At 42.3% G+C, this 13,456-nt stretch overlaps 1 protein-coding gene across 6 annotated transcripts in view; it reads right to left on the bottom strand.

The window, feature by feature from the left end:
• LOC128766240 (potassium voltage-gated channel subfamily H member 7-like) overlaps positions 1–13,456 on the bottom strand; it is a 59,852-nt gene that overhangs the window by 32,102 nt on the left and 14,294 nt on the right. For all 6 annotated transcript variants that reach the window (XM_053877776.1, XM_053877767.1, XM_053877784.1 and 3 more), the window contains exon 3: positions 7,642–7,797. In XM_053877776.1, coding sequence (XP_053733751.1) covers positions 7,642–7,797 — 156 coding nt within the window. The remainder of the gene's footprint in view (positions 1–7,641; positions 7,798–13,456) is intronic.

The raw sequence follows: 13,456 nt of genomic DNA on the forward strand, positions 1-13,456 counted from the left end.
ACAGATCCAGAGACTCAGAGTCGACCAGTGTCATTATCAAAGGTTCCCTGTATTAAAAATAAGTATAAAACTACGATCGTGAACCAGAGTCCACCACACTCTCCACAACTGTCACACGCCGGTGTCGGCTGTCAAACGCCTTGGAGCTGGAGAGTGTGGCACGCCGTCCCAGTCTCGTCATGTTCACGTATGCAGGTCCAATGCAGTGAGTGTGCTGCGTGTTTATCATGAGATGCAGAATTGTCATCAGGGAGATTGTGTTTGGCGGTATATCGTGTATGATAAGTTATCGCCCATCTCTGGATGTGAGTAATTTGGGAAAGTCAAACTATTTCTAGCACCACCTGATACTCTTGGATCAGTGCTAAAGCAAGGGCTGTCTGGTTAGTCTGTTGACCAGTGAAACACACAACTCCAATGCCCTTCTAGGAACAAACTCATTCACTTGTCAAGATCACCATCAAGTCCTACCTTCCACAAGCAAGGTGGAAGACTCACCCCGGACAGTATCTCTAGTCCCCGTAGAGGGAGCCATCTAATCCTCTGATAGGGGTTGTTGGTATCTTTAAATGAGCAATCCAGTGCGATCAAGTTCTGACAGTTAAGGGATGCCCCTCGCACGAAGGGGTCGGACGGGTGTCCCACTCCCGTCCTGAATTAGACCTAGAGGAGCATGAAGTCTTGGCGTGAGTCTCACGCCAAGTGTGTGAGAGTTGGCAGCCGTGTGGCAATGCTAATATGATTGAGTGAATGGGCATCTGCAATAAGTAGTAAAGTAGTACAATAGTCAGCCCTCTATCTAGTGGTTAGCAGGTTAAGTGTGTTGCTAACGCTGGTTTACGAGACGTCAGACATTCCTCTCCTAAAATACGGGAATGAAATGGCTTAGATGGAGACTAAACAGCCAATCAGCATAAGCTTTCTCAAGTCTCTGTGATTGTCTAGATGTTTGGCAAATGAAAGGCAAAAAAGTGTTAAAAGAAAACACGTATAGGGAACCACTCGTGCAGCAGGAAGAACTGACATTTACTGAACACAAAAAAAGATTTTTTGCTGGCCCAAAAGTCATATAACCCTTTAAGCGCCAAAGTTCTTTCAAAGAAATATTCAACTTTGATGTGACTATTTCAAAAGACTGTCGCTGAGACAAAGGCATGGTGACGGCTGGGTGCTGCTTCCACTGCTATTTGCAGTGTATTTCTCAAGAGTTTGCTGCGGTTTGCCCAGCATTTCTCACATTCCCAGTACCTCTGTTGTTGTGTTTTCCCCATACCTCCACCCTGTCCTCAGACTGAGTAAAGCATCAGGCTCCAGTATGTGCTGCTCCATCATGAGAAAGACCTCTAGTTCAACTCCAACTGAAGGCAACAAATTGCTGCTAGATTTGTGCCACACTAATTCACATTATACAGGCCAACTAGTTGAGCCAATTATTCCTAATGGTGATGTATGATGCAGTGGCTTTTAACACAGATCTGAGATCACCCTCTGACCCGTGGTGTGTCAGAGCATGCGCAGGTTTCGCAAAAGCATGGAAGTGATGCCAGTGAAGCTTTCTGAAAAGACCCGGGAAGATCAAAACAAATGCCCCTTCTGCCTCAGGCACCAGCTCAATCTACATTTCCCCTCCATTATTCATGCAGAGGACATTTCCTGAAGTATTATAATGATAGAAGTGAGTGAGGCGTCAGTGACATTCAAGATTTTAATGAGTGATTAATGGCTCCTGTGGAGATGGCGGAGGTGGAGACAACCACAGTTTTAGTTTGTGCGTGCGAATACAATACGATTCATAAATCCGTGTGAATATTCATTCAGCAATGAAAGATAATAATCACACTTCCGAAAGATGAGATCTTCTTAATGGAGGGAATTCAGACTGCACATACAAGGAATATTTTCTGTGCTGCGTGAAAACAAAGCAGTTTCTGCGTCCACACAGAGTGACTGGAAACCATTCTAAATTATGTTAGTACATATGCCAGGACTGTGGAGGCGCTGTGATGCAGTCACAACAAACAAGAAGACAGCACAGTGCATGCTAAAATGAAGCTTGTGCGCTAACTGTTAGCTCTGGATAGCATAAACAAATCGATCCGATAAGAGACATTGGTGTTTACGGACATTGTGGTTTGAGCTTTTATTTGATTTAACACTGAACTACAAGTCGTCGGAAACACAAGAGAGTGGCCGAGGAATGTCTGATACTAAATGTGAGTGCATTTATTCAACTAATCTAATCGAGTAGACTGGTGTTTTTGGCATCTTTTGCTGAGAATTTAAGGGTCTACTTGTAGCATTAGCCAGCAAGCTAACTAGTTCCAACTTGGTCAGTGTGCTGAGTGGAGCTTGTTCTTATATAATTATGTTTACTTTAATTTATTTGCTGTGTTGTTAAAGAATGTATTTTACATGTAACGTTTTATGTTGTTAGTGTAATATCTGAACTCTTAAATGGTGAAGAATTTAGATAGAACAATATGAGGAAATGCACTGTTTATCATGCCAGATACTTTATTTATTTATTTATTTAATTGACCAAATCTCCCAGAGATGAGTGATTTCACTCTCACCCTATACTTCGGGTCACACTGAAAATCTTTCTCATTTACAGTCAGAATTGACGTCAAATTATTTTCAAGCTACAGACCACAAAGTCGCGCATTTTGTTGAAAAAGCCCCTGCGGTTAAGATGATGAAGAGAAGCAGTCAACTTTGGCTGATGACCACTGTGTTTTCGACACCAGACGGTATCTATGAAGTATTTCCCCAAACATAAAAGAATTAAATCACGCTAAACGCGAGATACTGATCTGAATGAAGGCATAACATCCGTAGCACATTGTGAGGACAAGTGTGTTTTCAGCTCTGAGTGTTGCCTCTTTCACTCCCTCTCATGTGTTCACTGCAAAAACTCATGGCTCAGTACAACAAATGGATGCACAGCAGTCCTTGTTGCTATGATACTAGATAGTAATATTTCCACTGAATATTAATTGAACCACTAGATCTCTGCATCGGGCGCCGTAAATCACTTTTGATGAAGCTGGGATGAAAAATATGAACAAAAACAAAAAAAAAAAAGAAAATGCATTTTAGCAATGTGTCAGATGAGCCATTTTTATGTCAGGGGAAGAGTTAGGAGGAAACAATATTAAGTTAAGCCTCACCAATGAACAAATGTATCCAATACAAGATCACAGGAAAAGCATCTGTTCACGATGCGATGATGAAACACCAACAAATATAAATGATTTGAAAAATATAGAGACTGCTTCCAATAAAGAGTATATCGTCTGAGCTTATTCGCTGAACGGGAATTTCATCATTAACAATGTGCAGAATATTTTTACTTAATCTGGTACCGAATCATGAATGTGTGAAATGAAACAGACTGATGGTTTGATTGACACCTTGGAAAGAACAGCGATTTTTGTCTTCAATAAGAAACGTAAATATAAATAAATATCCAGGAATGTTTCAAACAAATGCACAGAATCAATTCCCACTCAGACGCACTAATGGGAGTTATGCTTTAAATGCCACTCGCCCTTTTTGCAGTTCATGGAAATGTGTGTTCAGCCATGTCAAGGCAAAATTGGACTTCAAGATGTTTGCAGGATGGATGAATCGTTGCTGAGTGGCAGTGGAAGATCGATATGCAGCACATAATGCATGGTGCTCATTCCCCAGACGACGTCCCGATAATGCAACTCATGGATCACCACCCCCACCATCTAAGAGCAGCAGCCGCATTATACGCCCTGTTATACAGCACTAAATAGTAACATCCTGGGATCCACCGAGTGATTTGTGATGCAGCGCCGAGCATTATTATCAAGGACTTTGGAAACAGGTCCACATTACCCGAGTAGAATCAATGCTGTAGTTACAGAGTACATGTGGTGCTTATTCACAATCTGAAGTTGTGGGAACAGATGCTTCTGCCACTCCTCTTTCCTGTTTAGTTTGAGAAAATAAACTAGTTTATGATTGAGATTTGAACACGTGTCCTCAACAGCTTCCATTCCATTTAACTTTGAATGCACCATTGCACACCTCAGATAGAGTTTTGGAGGAAATTACAAGAAGAAAAAATTATGGATGTGAATCGCCCGAACACGCTGCTGTGTGTGAGTGATAATTTCCACTTCATTGACTTGATTTCTTCTTCATTACTGAATGTCATAACATTCCACCTAGTGAGTTCCACCGCAGATCCCAACCCCGCCACACGCAGCTCAGACTGTGACGGTCACTTTCCAGCTGTGATTCACATTATATTTCTGGTGAACAACAAATCTTCTGAAAGTCATACCCGTGCAAACAGGCAGGATTTCTTCATTGACTGATGCCTTTGCATAAACACACTGCGCGCATCACCACTTTACAACCTCAGCCCCGCGAGGAAAGGGCCTGCTATGAGACCTCTTCCAATTACTGACAAATGAAGCTGCTGTTGTGTGTCACACATCGAAGAGGAAAGCGCGGGTTGAAGACCGCTGGGAAAACGCATTTACACCACTGCACCGACAGCTCTGGGATACAGAGCGCGCTCAACTCCTGCAGTCTATCAGACCACCGCGGCAGGCTGGGATGCAACTGAGCCAGACCTCTGAGGTGATGGCAGAGTAAGCCGGCACTGAACGCTGTAAACGCTGGTGTTATGATGCCAAAAGAGCCGTCGAGCAGGGAATTCCTGCAGCTGCACTCTTCCTTGGTGCTGAAGGCCAGGAAGCAGCCTTCAGTGTGCAGCTGGAGAACACTTGAAGCGACATCTGAACATATTAAATATGCTATAAAGAGGATTGAATGCAGCAGATGGCAGAGCATGCATCATTAATATCATGCTAATCTCAAATTTTGACCACACAGCAGGGGAAATGAAGAGCATTTTGGGGTCCTCAACAGCCTAAAGGTGCATTTAGCAGTCAAAAAAGATGTATGAACAAAAACAGACACAAATATAATCATTATATTGCACACCTTTGATCAAAAATCACTGTTTCTGAGGCTCAGTGAGTAGAAAAAGCAACATATATGAACACTTAAATCAGGAAATTTGACACTATTGAGCAAGGGTCAATAGTGTCAAATTTCTTTGACCACTGAGATTTATTCAGCTGAAGTAGTAAAAACGACACAAGTAAAAATGACCCTTGAACTATTCAACATATTTACAATAACAAACATTCACTCCTGGACTTCTACTATTCATTCAAGAGCAATGTTCCAGTGAATTTATCTAGTCTTGGTGGGACTGAGCAGCCTGGTGGTCTCTCTCACAGTTGGTGACGGTCACAGGATAGTTTGTAGTGAGACTCATACTAAGAACAAAGCTCCCAAACAACCCATCCAAGTAAAATGAAAGCTCTTTCCAAGTCATTTTGTGACATAGTAAACATAAACAATAAATCACACTGTAAACCTCCACTGCAGCATCGCTCATTTCTGGCATATCATACATGTTCTCATTGTCTTCTTGGAATGGGAATGTTTTTTCGTAATGTGCATCCATAACGTAGCTGGTCCACCTATGCTTCAGTCAGTTTTCAGCTTTGCTGTATTTCATTTCATTTTTCTAACAGACGGTTCTTTGGATTGTGTTCCCAGATCACCACTCCTTTTACAGACAGACAGGGATTGAATCATTGCTCAAAACATCCACATATTTTCTATAACAAAATTAAATTCTTCCCCCTTCAGATTTCTAAGTCGTCTAATATTATATTCTGATATTACCGACTGTGTGAGATGACTCAAAGTTGTCATATACTGTAATAAATAATGTTCAGGAACATATTTGTGAAATTGTGTCACATTTTTCAGAAAATGGTTCGCAGTTTGATTGAATGGAAGGACGGAATTGTCCCAACTTTACACTGTGTTAACCTCATAACCAACCATGTGACTGACCTGCTGCTATATATTCAGTGTGTACATTGTGTGTTGACGACAATAACAGTGGCGCAAAAGTATTTTTTTTGGTTCTCAAATTTCCTTGAGGCTGGGCTTTTCCAGTGACATCACAGGAAAAGATGTGAAGTCACTGGTGCAACTAAACATAAAATACTGTCATTGTTGTTCATGTGTACTTTTTTAATCGTAGTATTTAGTATTATCTGTTGTATATCCCATATTGAACTAATATTGCAATTATGTTCGCAATATTTTCTTATCCTTTTAGTGTATGAAACCCTTTCAAAAACAACTGTGCACGTCACAAACAGCATTTAAGAACCTAAATATTGTGTTGAACTGCACTTTAAAGTGGATATGCTTTGCGCGTTGTTTGTGTGTGCAATCAAAATATTGTTTGATATTATGTATATACAGTGGTAGCTTGGTTCTCGACCACAATCCGTTCCAGAAGGTGGTTTGAGAAGTGATTTGTTTGAAATCTGAATTGATTTTTCCCATTACAATGAATGGAAAAAGAACTAATGCGTTCCAAGCCTTAAAATAGGCTTTTGTAGGAGTGAATGTATAGTGTCTGCTGCAGGTGCGCTGTTCCTCTATGTGTGTGGCCGCTGCATGTGGGAGGGGTTGCCGAGTGAGTGACGTCTCTCCAGAAGTGAAGAGGTGCCCGGTGCGTGTCCAGCTCTGAATGTGCGCTTCTGTGCAGTTTGGCTGTGACAAAGTCATAAACCAAGTAACGCTCTGTCTCAGACTCGCCTCATCCCTGTCCGAGCTCCAGCCCACAACAGGACATCAAACCCTGGAGTGCGCTCCACCCTCGGAGGTGTGGAGAGTGACCACCTCCCCTGTGACAATCTACCACGGTCCAGTGTGGAGACAGGAAAGGTTTTACACCTCAATATGAAGACAAAACATTCAGTAAATGTAGGTAACTGGACACGTCTGCATACAGAGGCTGCGTTACACAATGACAAAGCGCGTCATGGGTCAGCTGATCGGTCCGCGCACGTTATGTGTTTTCCGGCTTTTTTGGGGGGCGTTTGAGTTCTGGATTTTCGTTTGAAATCCGTATAAAAAAATCTCAAAATTTTTGTTCTCAATTCTCAATGTGCTCAATTCTCCGATTAGTTCGAATTCCGGGATGTTTGAAAACCGAGGTACCACTGTATGTACAGTATATATATATATATACTGCATAACATTGTAAATAGTTTTACTATTTACAATGGTATAATATGACTGTACAGTGGCGTCATCGGAAAAGCAGCCTGTCATGAGCAAACTTTAAAATGATTTATATACATTTTTCGGTATGTATTACACCCCAGACATCAATGGAGATTTCCAACAGATGGGCTTCTAAATGGAAATTGGAAAAAAATAAACTACACCAGCATTGTAATCTCATTTTTGACTTGTGTGCTGAGCCTGCCGTCGGTGTATGAGTCGTGTTTGCGAATGAGCCATTTGAAACCTTTGTTTTCTACTGCTGAGTGCAGGCGTAAATCCTTACAAAGAAAAGTTGCGATGGCTTTTGTAATCTTGATCAAGAATCGGCTGGTCAAGCCAGTTTCATTCGTTTTGCCCCAGATGGTTTCTCATCGGAAGCTAATGCTAATGTTATCGGCGTAGTGCGATGTACTTGGTGGAATTGATTCTTTTACCCAGCCTTAATCATTACGTGTTCAACTCACGCTTCCCTGAAGAGACATATTTACTCACGTTGATCAGCTTTGGTGGGGGAGGTGTGGTTGAGTTTCTCCAGCGAGTCACTGCTGCCTTCTTCTATGATGTAATCAAAATTAAGGATGAACATCATGACCACGCCCTCCTCATTCTTCACCGGGATGATGTGAGTGGCACACAGGAAGTTGGAACCTGAAAGAAAAAGCCGCGGGAAACAGCGTTAGCATCTGCGAGCTCACTCGTCCTTTCTGTATGAAGGTGAGTCACAAACCACTCCAACTGCCCATTGAAATCTGAAATCCCTCATCTTTAGATGGGCATTCTGGATGAAATTTCATTACGGAGATTCAACGTCAGCCTGCAAACGATTTTGGCTTCCAGATCAGTCTTACGTTAATGAAGACTTTCAACACATTTCAACGTATAAGCATCTCATTACTGTTTCTTTAAACAGAGCCGTCCAACACGGCTAGTAACAAAACAAAACACTGCATATATACTAATGGCATATGCCACTAGCATCACTATTTTTGTCTGACGGTTATCACAGACATACAGGAGTCAGCTCACTCTGTATCAGCGGGTTTGTAACGGCGACTATTTACTGCAGGGCAACAGTCTTCAGCTATATCACTTCACATATTCATCAGGGGCCTGAAATTGTGTCACACTAATGTACGATCTTTTAAGTGATAGATATGGACAGCTATAGAGACGACGCGCTCCTTCACACTGGGCTCCAAGTCCTGCTGTCACTAGAAGATTATTTTTAGCCCGCGCTTCATGCTTCTGGCCGCGGAAGAGGCTGAGCTATCCATGAAAAAAAAAAAAGACAAGCAGGTGCCATACTTTTAATGATTCTATTTAATGGATGCATTTTGGTTCCAGCATTAGCAAAAAAAAAAATCTCCACCTCGCAGCTGTGGATGTTATCGACGGAATATTGTCTTATCTTTTCACAGCAGAGCGCGCTATATTGCGCATAGGAACATCCTCCGAATGCTACTTTATCATCATACTTTAATGAGGTAAACAGAGCAAAAATTCTTCATTAACCTGCCTGGTGTTTGATACATGTAAAGACCATTCTTTGTTCTGCTGGGGTAAGCAGTATGCTGCCCCAACTAGTACATCAGTGTCAGCCATGTGCTATTGAGCTATTAATTTCAGTCAAAGCCAATGTGGAGGGGGCGCACACTGTATAATGCCCCCCTCTCACTTCAGCCCATATCAGGCAGAGAAAGAGACCTTTAGTGCCTCGCGCATGAAGAACGTCTCCCGCTCAAAGAAAGGCTTTGGAAACACTTTTGCATAACGATTTAATGACCAAAGACAGCTGCAAGCATGGACTCTGCCGCTTATTTGAATATAGTAAAAGTTGTTTTCAGTGCAGTGGCCAAACCCCGTCAAAACGGACACGTCTCCATGGAAACTGAGGGCAACTCTAGTTGGCTAATGTGGCAAGAATAATGAGAAAAAGGAGAACTTTCCATGGAATTAAGGTCAGTGAGTGATATCAATACACATTTAAACTGAGTTCCAGTCAAGACAAAAAAAAGTATGAATTTTTAAAAATGTCGACCACCAGAGAAAATACAATACATATCTAAAATACAATCTTAAATGCTTAAGAGAGAAAAAAAAACATTATTTTGGATTCACTTTCATTTTATACACAGGCGAGCACAGTGCAATCTCTTGATCAAAGTTTCACCAGAAATTTTTGATTGTTTCATATATTTTTAGATATTTAAAAAGAACACAATGGCGGCTTGTAGTTTAGTTTGATTCTTTTCAATATCTCACAGTAAAATGAATTACATTTAAAGTGAACGTAACAGATGCAAGCCTGGAACCTTGTGATGCCAAAGATGAAAACCTTTTTTTGTCAGTGCACGAGCCTCAGCGGCATCATCATCTGTCCTCTCCAAGTCTCCATAAGTTGGCCTCCAAACTTCTCCACACATTCCACTGATACACTGCCCACACTAGTCACTCCCCACGCGAGTGTCTTCAACTCTGGCTCTTCTAACTCTGCTTCCTGCCTTTGTGTCAGAGTCACTGTCTCCAAAGCACACATCATGGCAGGTCTCACTACGGTCTAATTTGTCTGTCGTAGATCAACCCAGGCAGTTCCACCCTGCCTGCACTCTCCTCTTCACCTCCCTGAATCCTGGTTCATCATTCTGGATAACTGATATCCATCATGTCTACTCCCTACAACCACATGGATTCTGTCTTCCCAGCTCAAACATTTTCAATACTGAAACTCATTCTAGTGAAGGTACTACATCTAAGTCCAGACATTATATTAAGTACATGCCTCAGAACATGACTTATTGCCTTGAAAGAATTTTAAAGCCAGCAGCACTTGCACACCTTCATTTGCTGCCATGCATAATACACACATACTGCAGAACTAATAACCTCTTTGTCCTCAACAGGGTATGTAACCCCAACTTTGTAAAGCAATCCACAATCTGAGTGTGTGTGCAGCAGCAGAGGGAGCATGTGTGGACTCTAAAAATACGCCTGGAATCCATAGGCATTTATAATTCATAGGACTCAAGTATTATGTTCTAGAAAGCATAATGGCAGGGCTTGTTTCGGCAACACAAGATTGAGGAAACTCACTGCATACTAGATGGCATGTTGAGTCCACAAAATGAAAAGTGCAAAGATGATTTACCGCCGTAGTTAAGGAGTAATCTGTTGTATGTTTTGGACAAAAAATGACACAGAGATCAGTTGACGTGTCATGTGTCGATTAAGCTCCAGTCTCTGTCCGCTTGGATTATTGGGAGTGAGTCAAGCAGGCGTGTTCTTCCCAACTAACCATGACATGCGTGATAAGGTAAAACAAAACGATGGCGTTCTAATGTAAATCAATATCTTAACACAATTTATTTTCCATTTCCCTTGGCTTACTCTCTCTTTAATCTTATCTCATGCATTTCACTCACTCTCTACATCCTTGTCTGCTTCCCTGTTTCCCCAGGCCTGTTATTTAATCCACCCATCTTTCCCAGTGACTCGGCCCGCGCCTCGCTCTCTACATTTGTACAGAGAAGGCAGATAGCAGCTCGATTCTCTGCAGGAAGGCCACCTGATGTGTTTTAAGTGGACAGATCAAACAGATCCCTGGTGCTGCTGCCAATGCAAATTTCTGCCTTCATCCCTGCAAATCTCGCCTCGGCGCAGGGTCAAAGATAAACACACGCTCACACAAGCAGACGCGTGCAAAGTGAAAACGGAAATAACATTTGCAAAATGACAAAGTTGTACCCAAAAATAGCCAGTAAATACGAAGGCAAACAGAAGCCCTTCATAGACACACAAACACGTACTGAACACAACTGAACCAAGTCAACAGATAATATTGAGCTTCAAAACTAGAATCATGCACAACAACTGTAGCTTGTTTTAGGATAAATTGTGAGAGTCAGACTCCCCTCGGAGGAGATGTCAGTAACCCATTTTTTTTCACAACCAGATGATTTATTTCCCTGTGATATCAAGAATTCTGGCGGAGTAGCGTAGAATTTACAACTCCCACTAGGTGAAGAAACTTAGTGGGAGGTACGTTGGGATGACAGTAGCAAGACTGTAGCCGGCTGATACTCAGGATCTGGCACTTGCCGATTCTCCCAACAAGTAAAGGGCTTCTCACACTGTGGTGCACCCTCACCCAGCCTCCGCCTAGCTCTTGCTGGATGAAAATCTCAGTGTTCATTGCTGTTTCCGCCCAAGACAGACGATATCAACTTGCTGCTACTGAGATATCTGAAATATCCTGTTTAGAGTGGAGTGCTAACTTCGTTTTCTGTCGATCATTCAGGGTTAAAATCACACTCCCCCCCGCTGAGAAATCCAGCCCTTCACACAGAACGTCACCACAGCCTGGTTTGTGATGTTCAAATCTTGAACTATTGAGTCAAATGTTCTAAGGTCCAGACAAAATCTGAGGTGTGAAAGCCTCTACATCCACGACACACATCAAAAATAGCGCTGCCTTCTCTCCCATGGCGTCATATATTGGCGTTGGGAAAGAGGACTTTTGCGTCCCATATTGACGCGAAGGGCAGCCTTCAGCGTTGCATGTTGACGCATTAGGTTTTCAACTGAAGCACATTCCACAACATATACTGACGTCGGGAGCAGCGAGCTGAATGAAACATGGAGGTTGGGGTTAGGTAAGCCAGGGGAAGGCCTTATGTCCCACACGTTACAATGTGTCAATTGCTATTTAGAGCCCCTCATAAGGCTGTGTGATTCAGTCACCGCCATTTACCGTACGTAAGGAGGAGAGCCACATAAGGAGTTATATATACTGTATATCAAGTGACATCCAGTGCAAGTCAGTAAAGACAGCTTCCAAACGTCTCCCCCCACACCTTGCTCCCCAGCCCTCTGCCTGTGACGCCTCTCATGCTCCCCGTCTGGAACACTACACAGGAAGGAAAACATTTTTAGCCTTTGGTGTCAATATAGGACACAAAAGTCAACTTTTGGGACTCATCATTTGTCTAATACCCACATGAGTGATCAAGTGAAACCACAACTGAAAGCAAGATGTTAAACAGATCTTTAAGAACACATTCATCTTTTGAACTGGAAAGTGGAGCTGAGGTGGGTGCGCTAGTACTGTATCCGGCAACCCAGTCATGCCTGACTTTGATGGTGTGTGTTGGCTTCTCCTTGTGATATAAAGAGAAAAAAACAAGTGAAAATCACAAGAGGGTCACTACACTCCCAACTGGCCTTTACAATGCCAAGTACAAATCGCTGAGGGTGTAAACACACTTAGTCATCATCAAAGACCTTTAAACTAGTGATTTCCAAACACATCGACTAGTTAAAAACTCAAAATGACACAGCAATTCTCAACACACTTTGGACTGCAGCTTCTCCATAACATTAAACAGTCAGTATTGTTTTCAAATCTAGCAACTGCTGTGTTCTTGGCTTTGAAGTCAGTGACCTTGGCTTGACTCAGCATCCTCCTTCATAGTTAAGGCGATGGACAGACAGAAATAGACGATCAGTGCTTTTCTGGTCTTTAATCCTCTGATGACCGAGCAGGCTGGAAAGAGCTGACTAATGCTTATTAGAAGATAAAGAATGAGGAACTTTAGCAAGGTGAAAGCCATCGGAAAAGCAGAAAGCAGCCATTCACACAACACTAAAACCTACATAGCTGATAAGCTCCCTGGACTACAGCTGCAAGGCCGAACCCGAAGACTGAGTGGATATTGGGTCTCATCGATTGAAAGATTTCCCACCCCACTTCACTTCCCCACTGTTCCCCTGCAGCCTACCTGGATTAATAGAGCTACCTGGTAATCTGACGATAAACAGATGGCACGGCAGGATGACAACACAATGCGGTATCATGTGCACAGGCAGAATATGCCAAATCTCAGCATGCAGATGGGCTCATAAAAGAAGCAGACAGCTCCCAGAGTGTTCCATTCCATCATTTGGAGAGCTTTTTGATGCTAAAATGAAATAAAAATCACAGCCGCAATGTGGCTTTGTTGGAAGACTGTCCTGAAAATTGTTATAAAATTCAATTTTAAACAGAGCTCAAAATGTGGTTTGAAGTGAAAATGATTGTGTCATGTATGAGACGTTATAAGCACAATAATAAGCGCACATTGTTGTTACCAACATTATTTTATTTACTTGTTTTTGTCCAGCCTTTATCAGAGTCAGGTCCGGGGAGGATAGTGGCAGGAGCTGCTGGGCAATGCCATAAGGAGTTCTAGTTTCAAGATGCAGGAAATTTCATTTGATTCCATTTCCACTATAAATAATTAAAACAATGCTGCATGCCTTCGGTTCACTGGAG

Source organism: Synchiropus splendidus, chromosome 1 (genome assembly GCF_027744825.2).
Source record: "Synchiropus splendidus isolate RoL2022-P1 chromosome 1, RoL_Sspl_1.0, whole genome shotgun sequence".
In the NCBI taxonomy this organism is placed as follows: Eukaryota; Metazoa; Chordata; class Actinopteri; order Syngnathiformes; family Callionymidae; genus Synchiropus; species Synchiropus splendidus.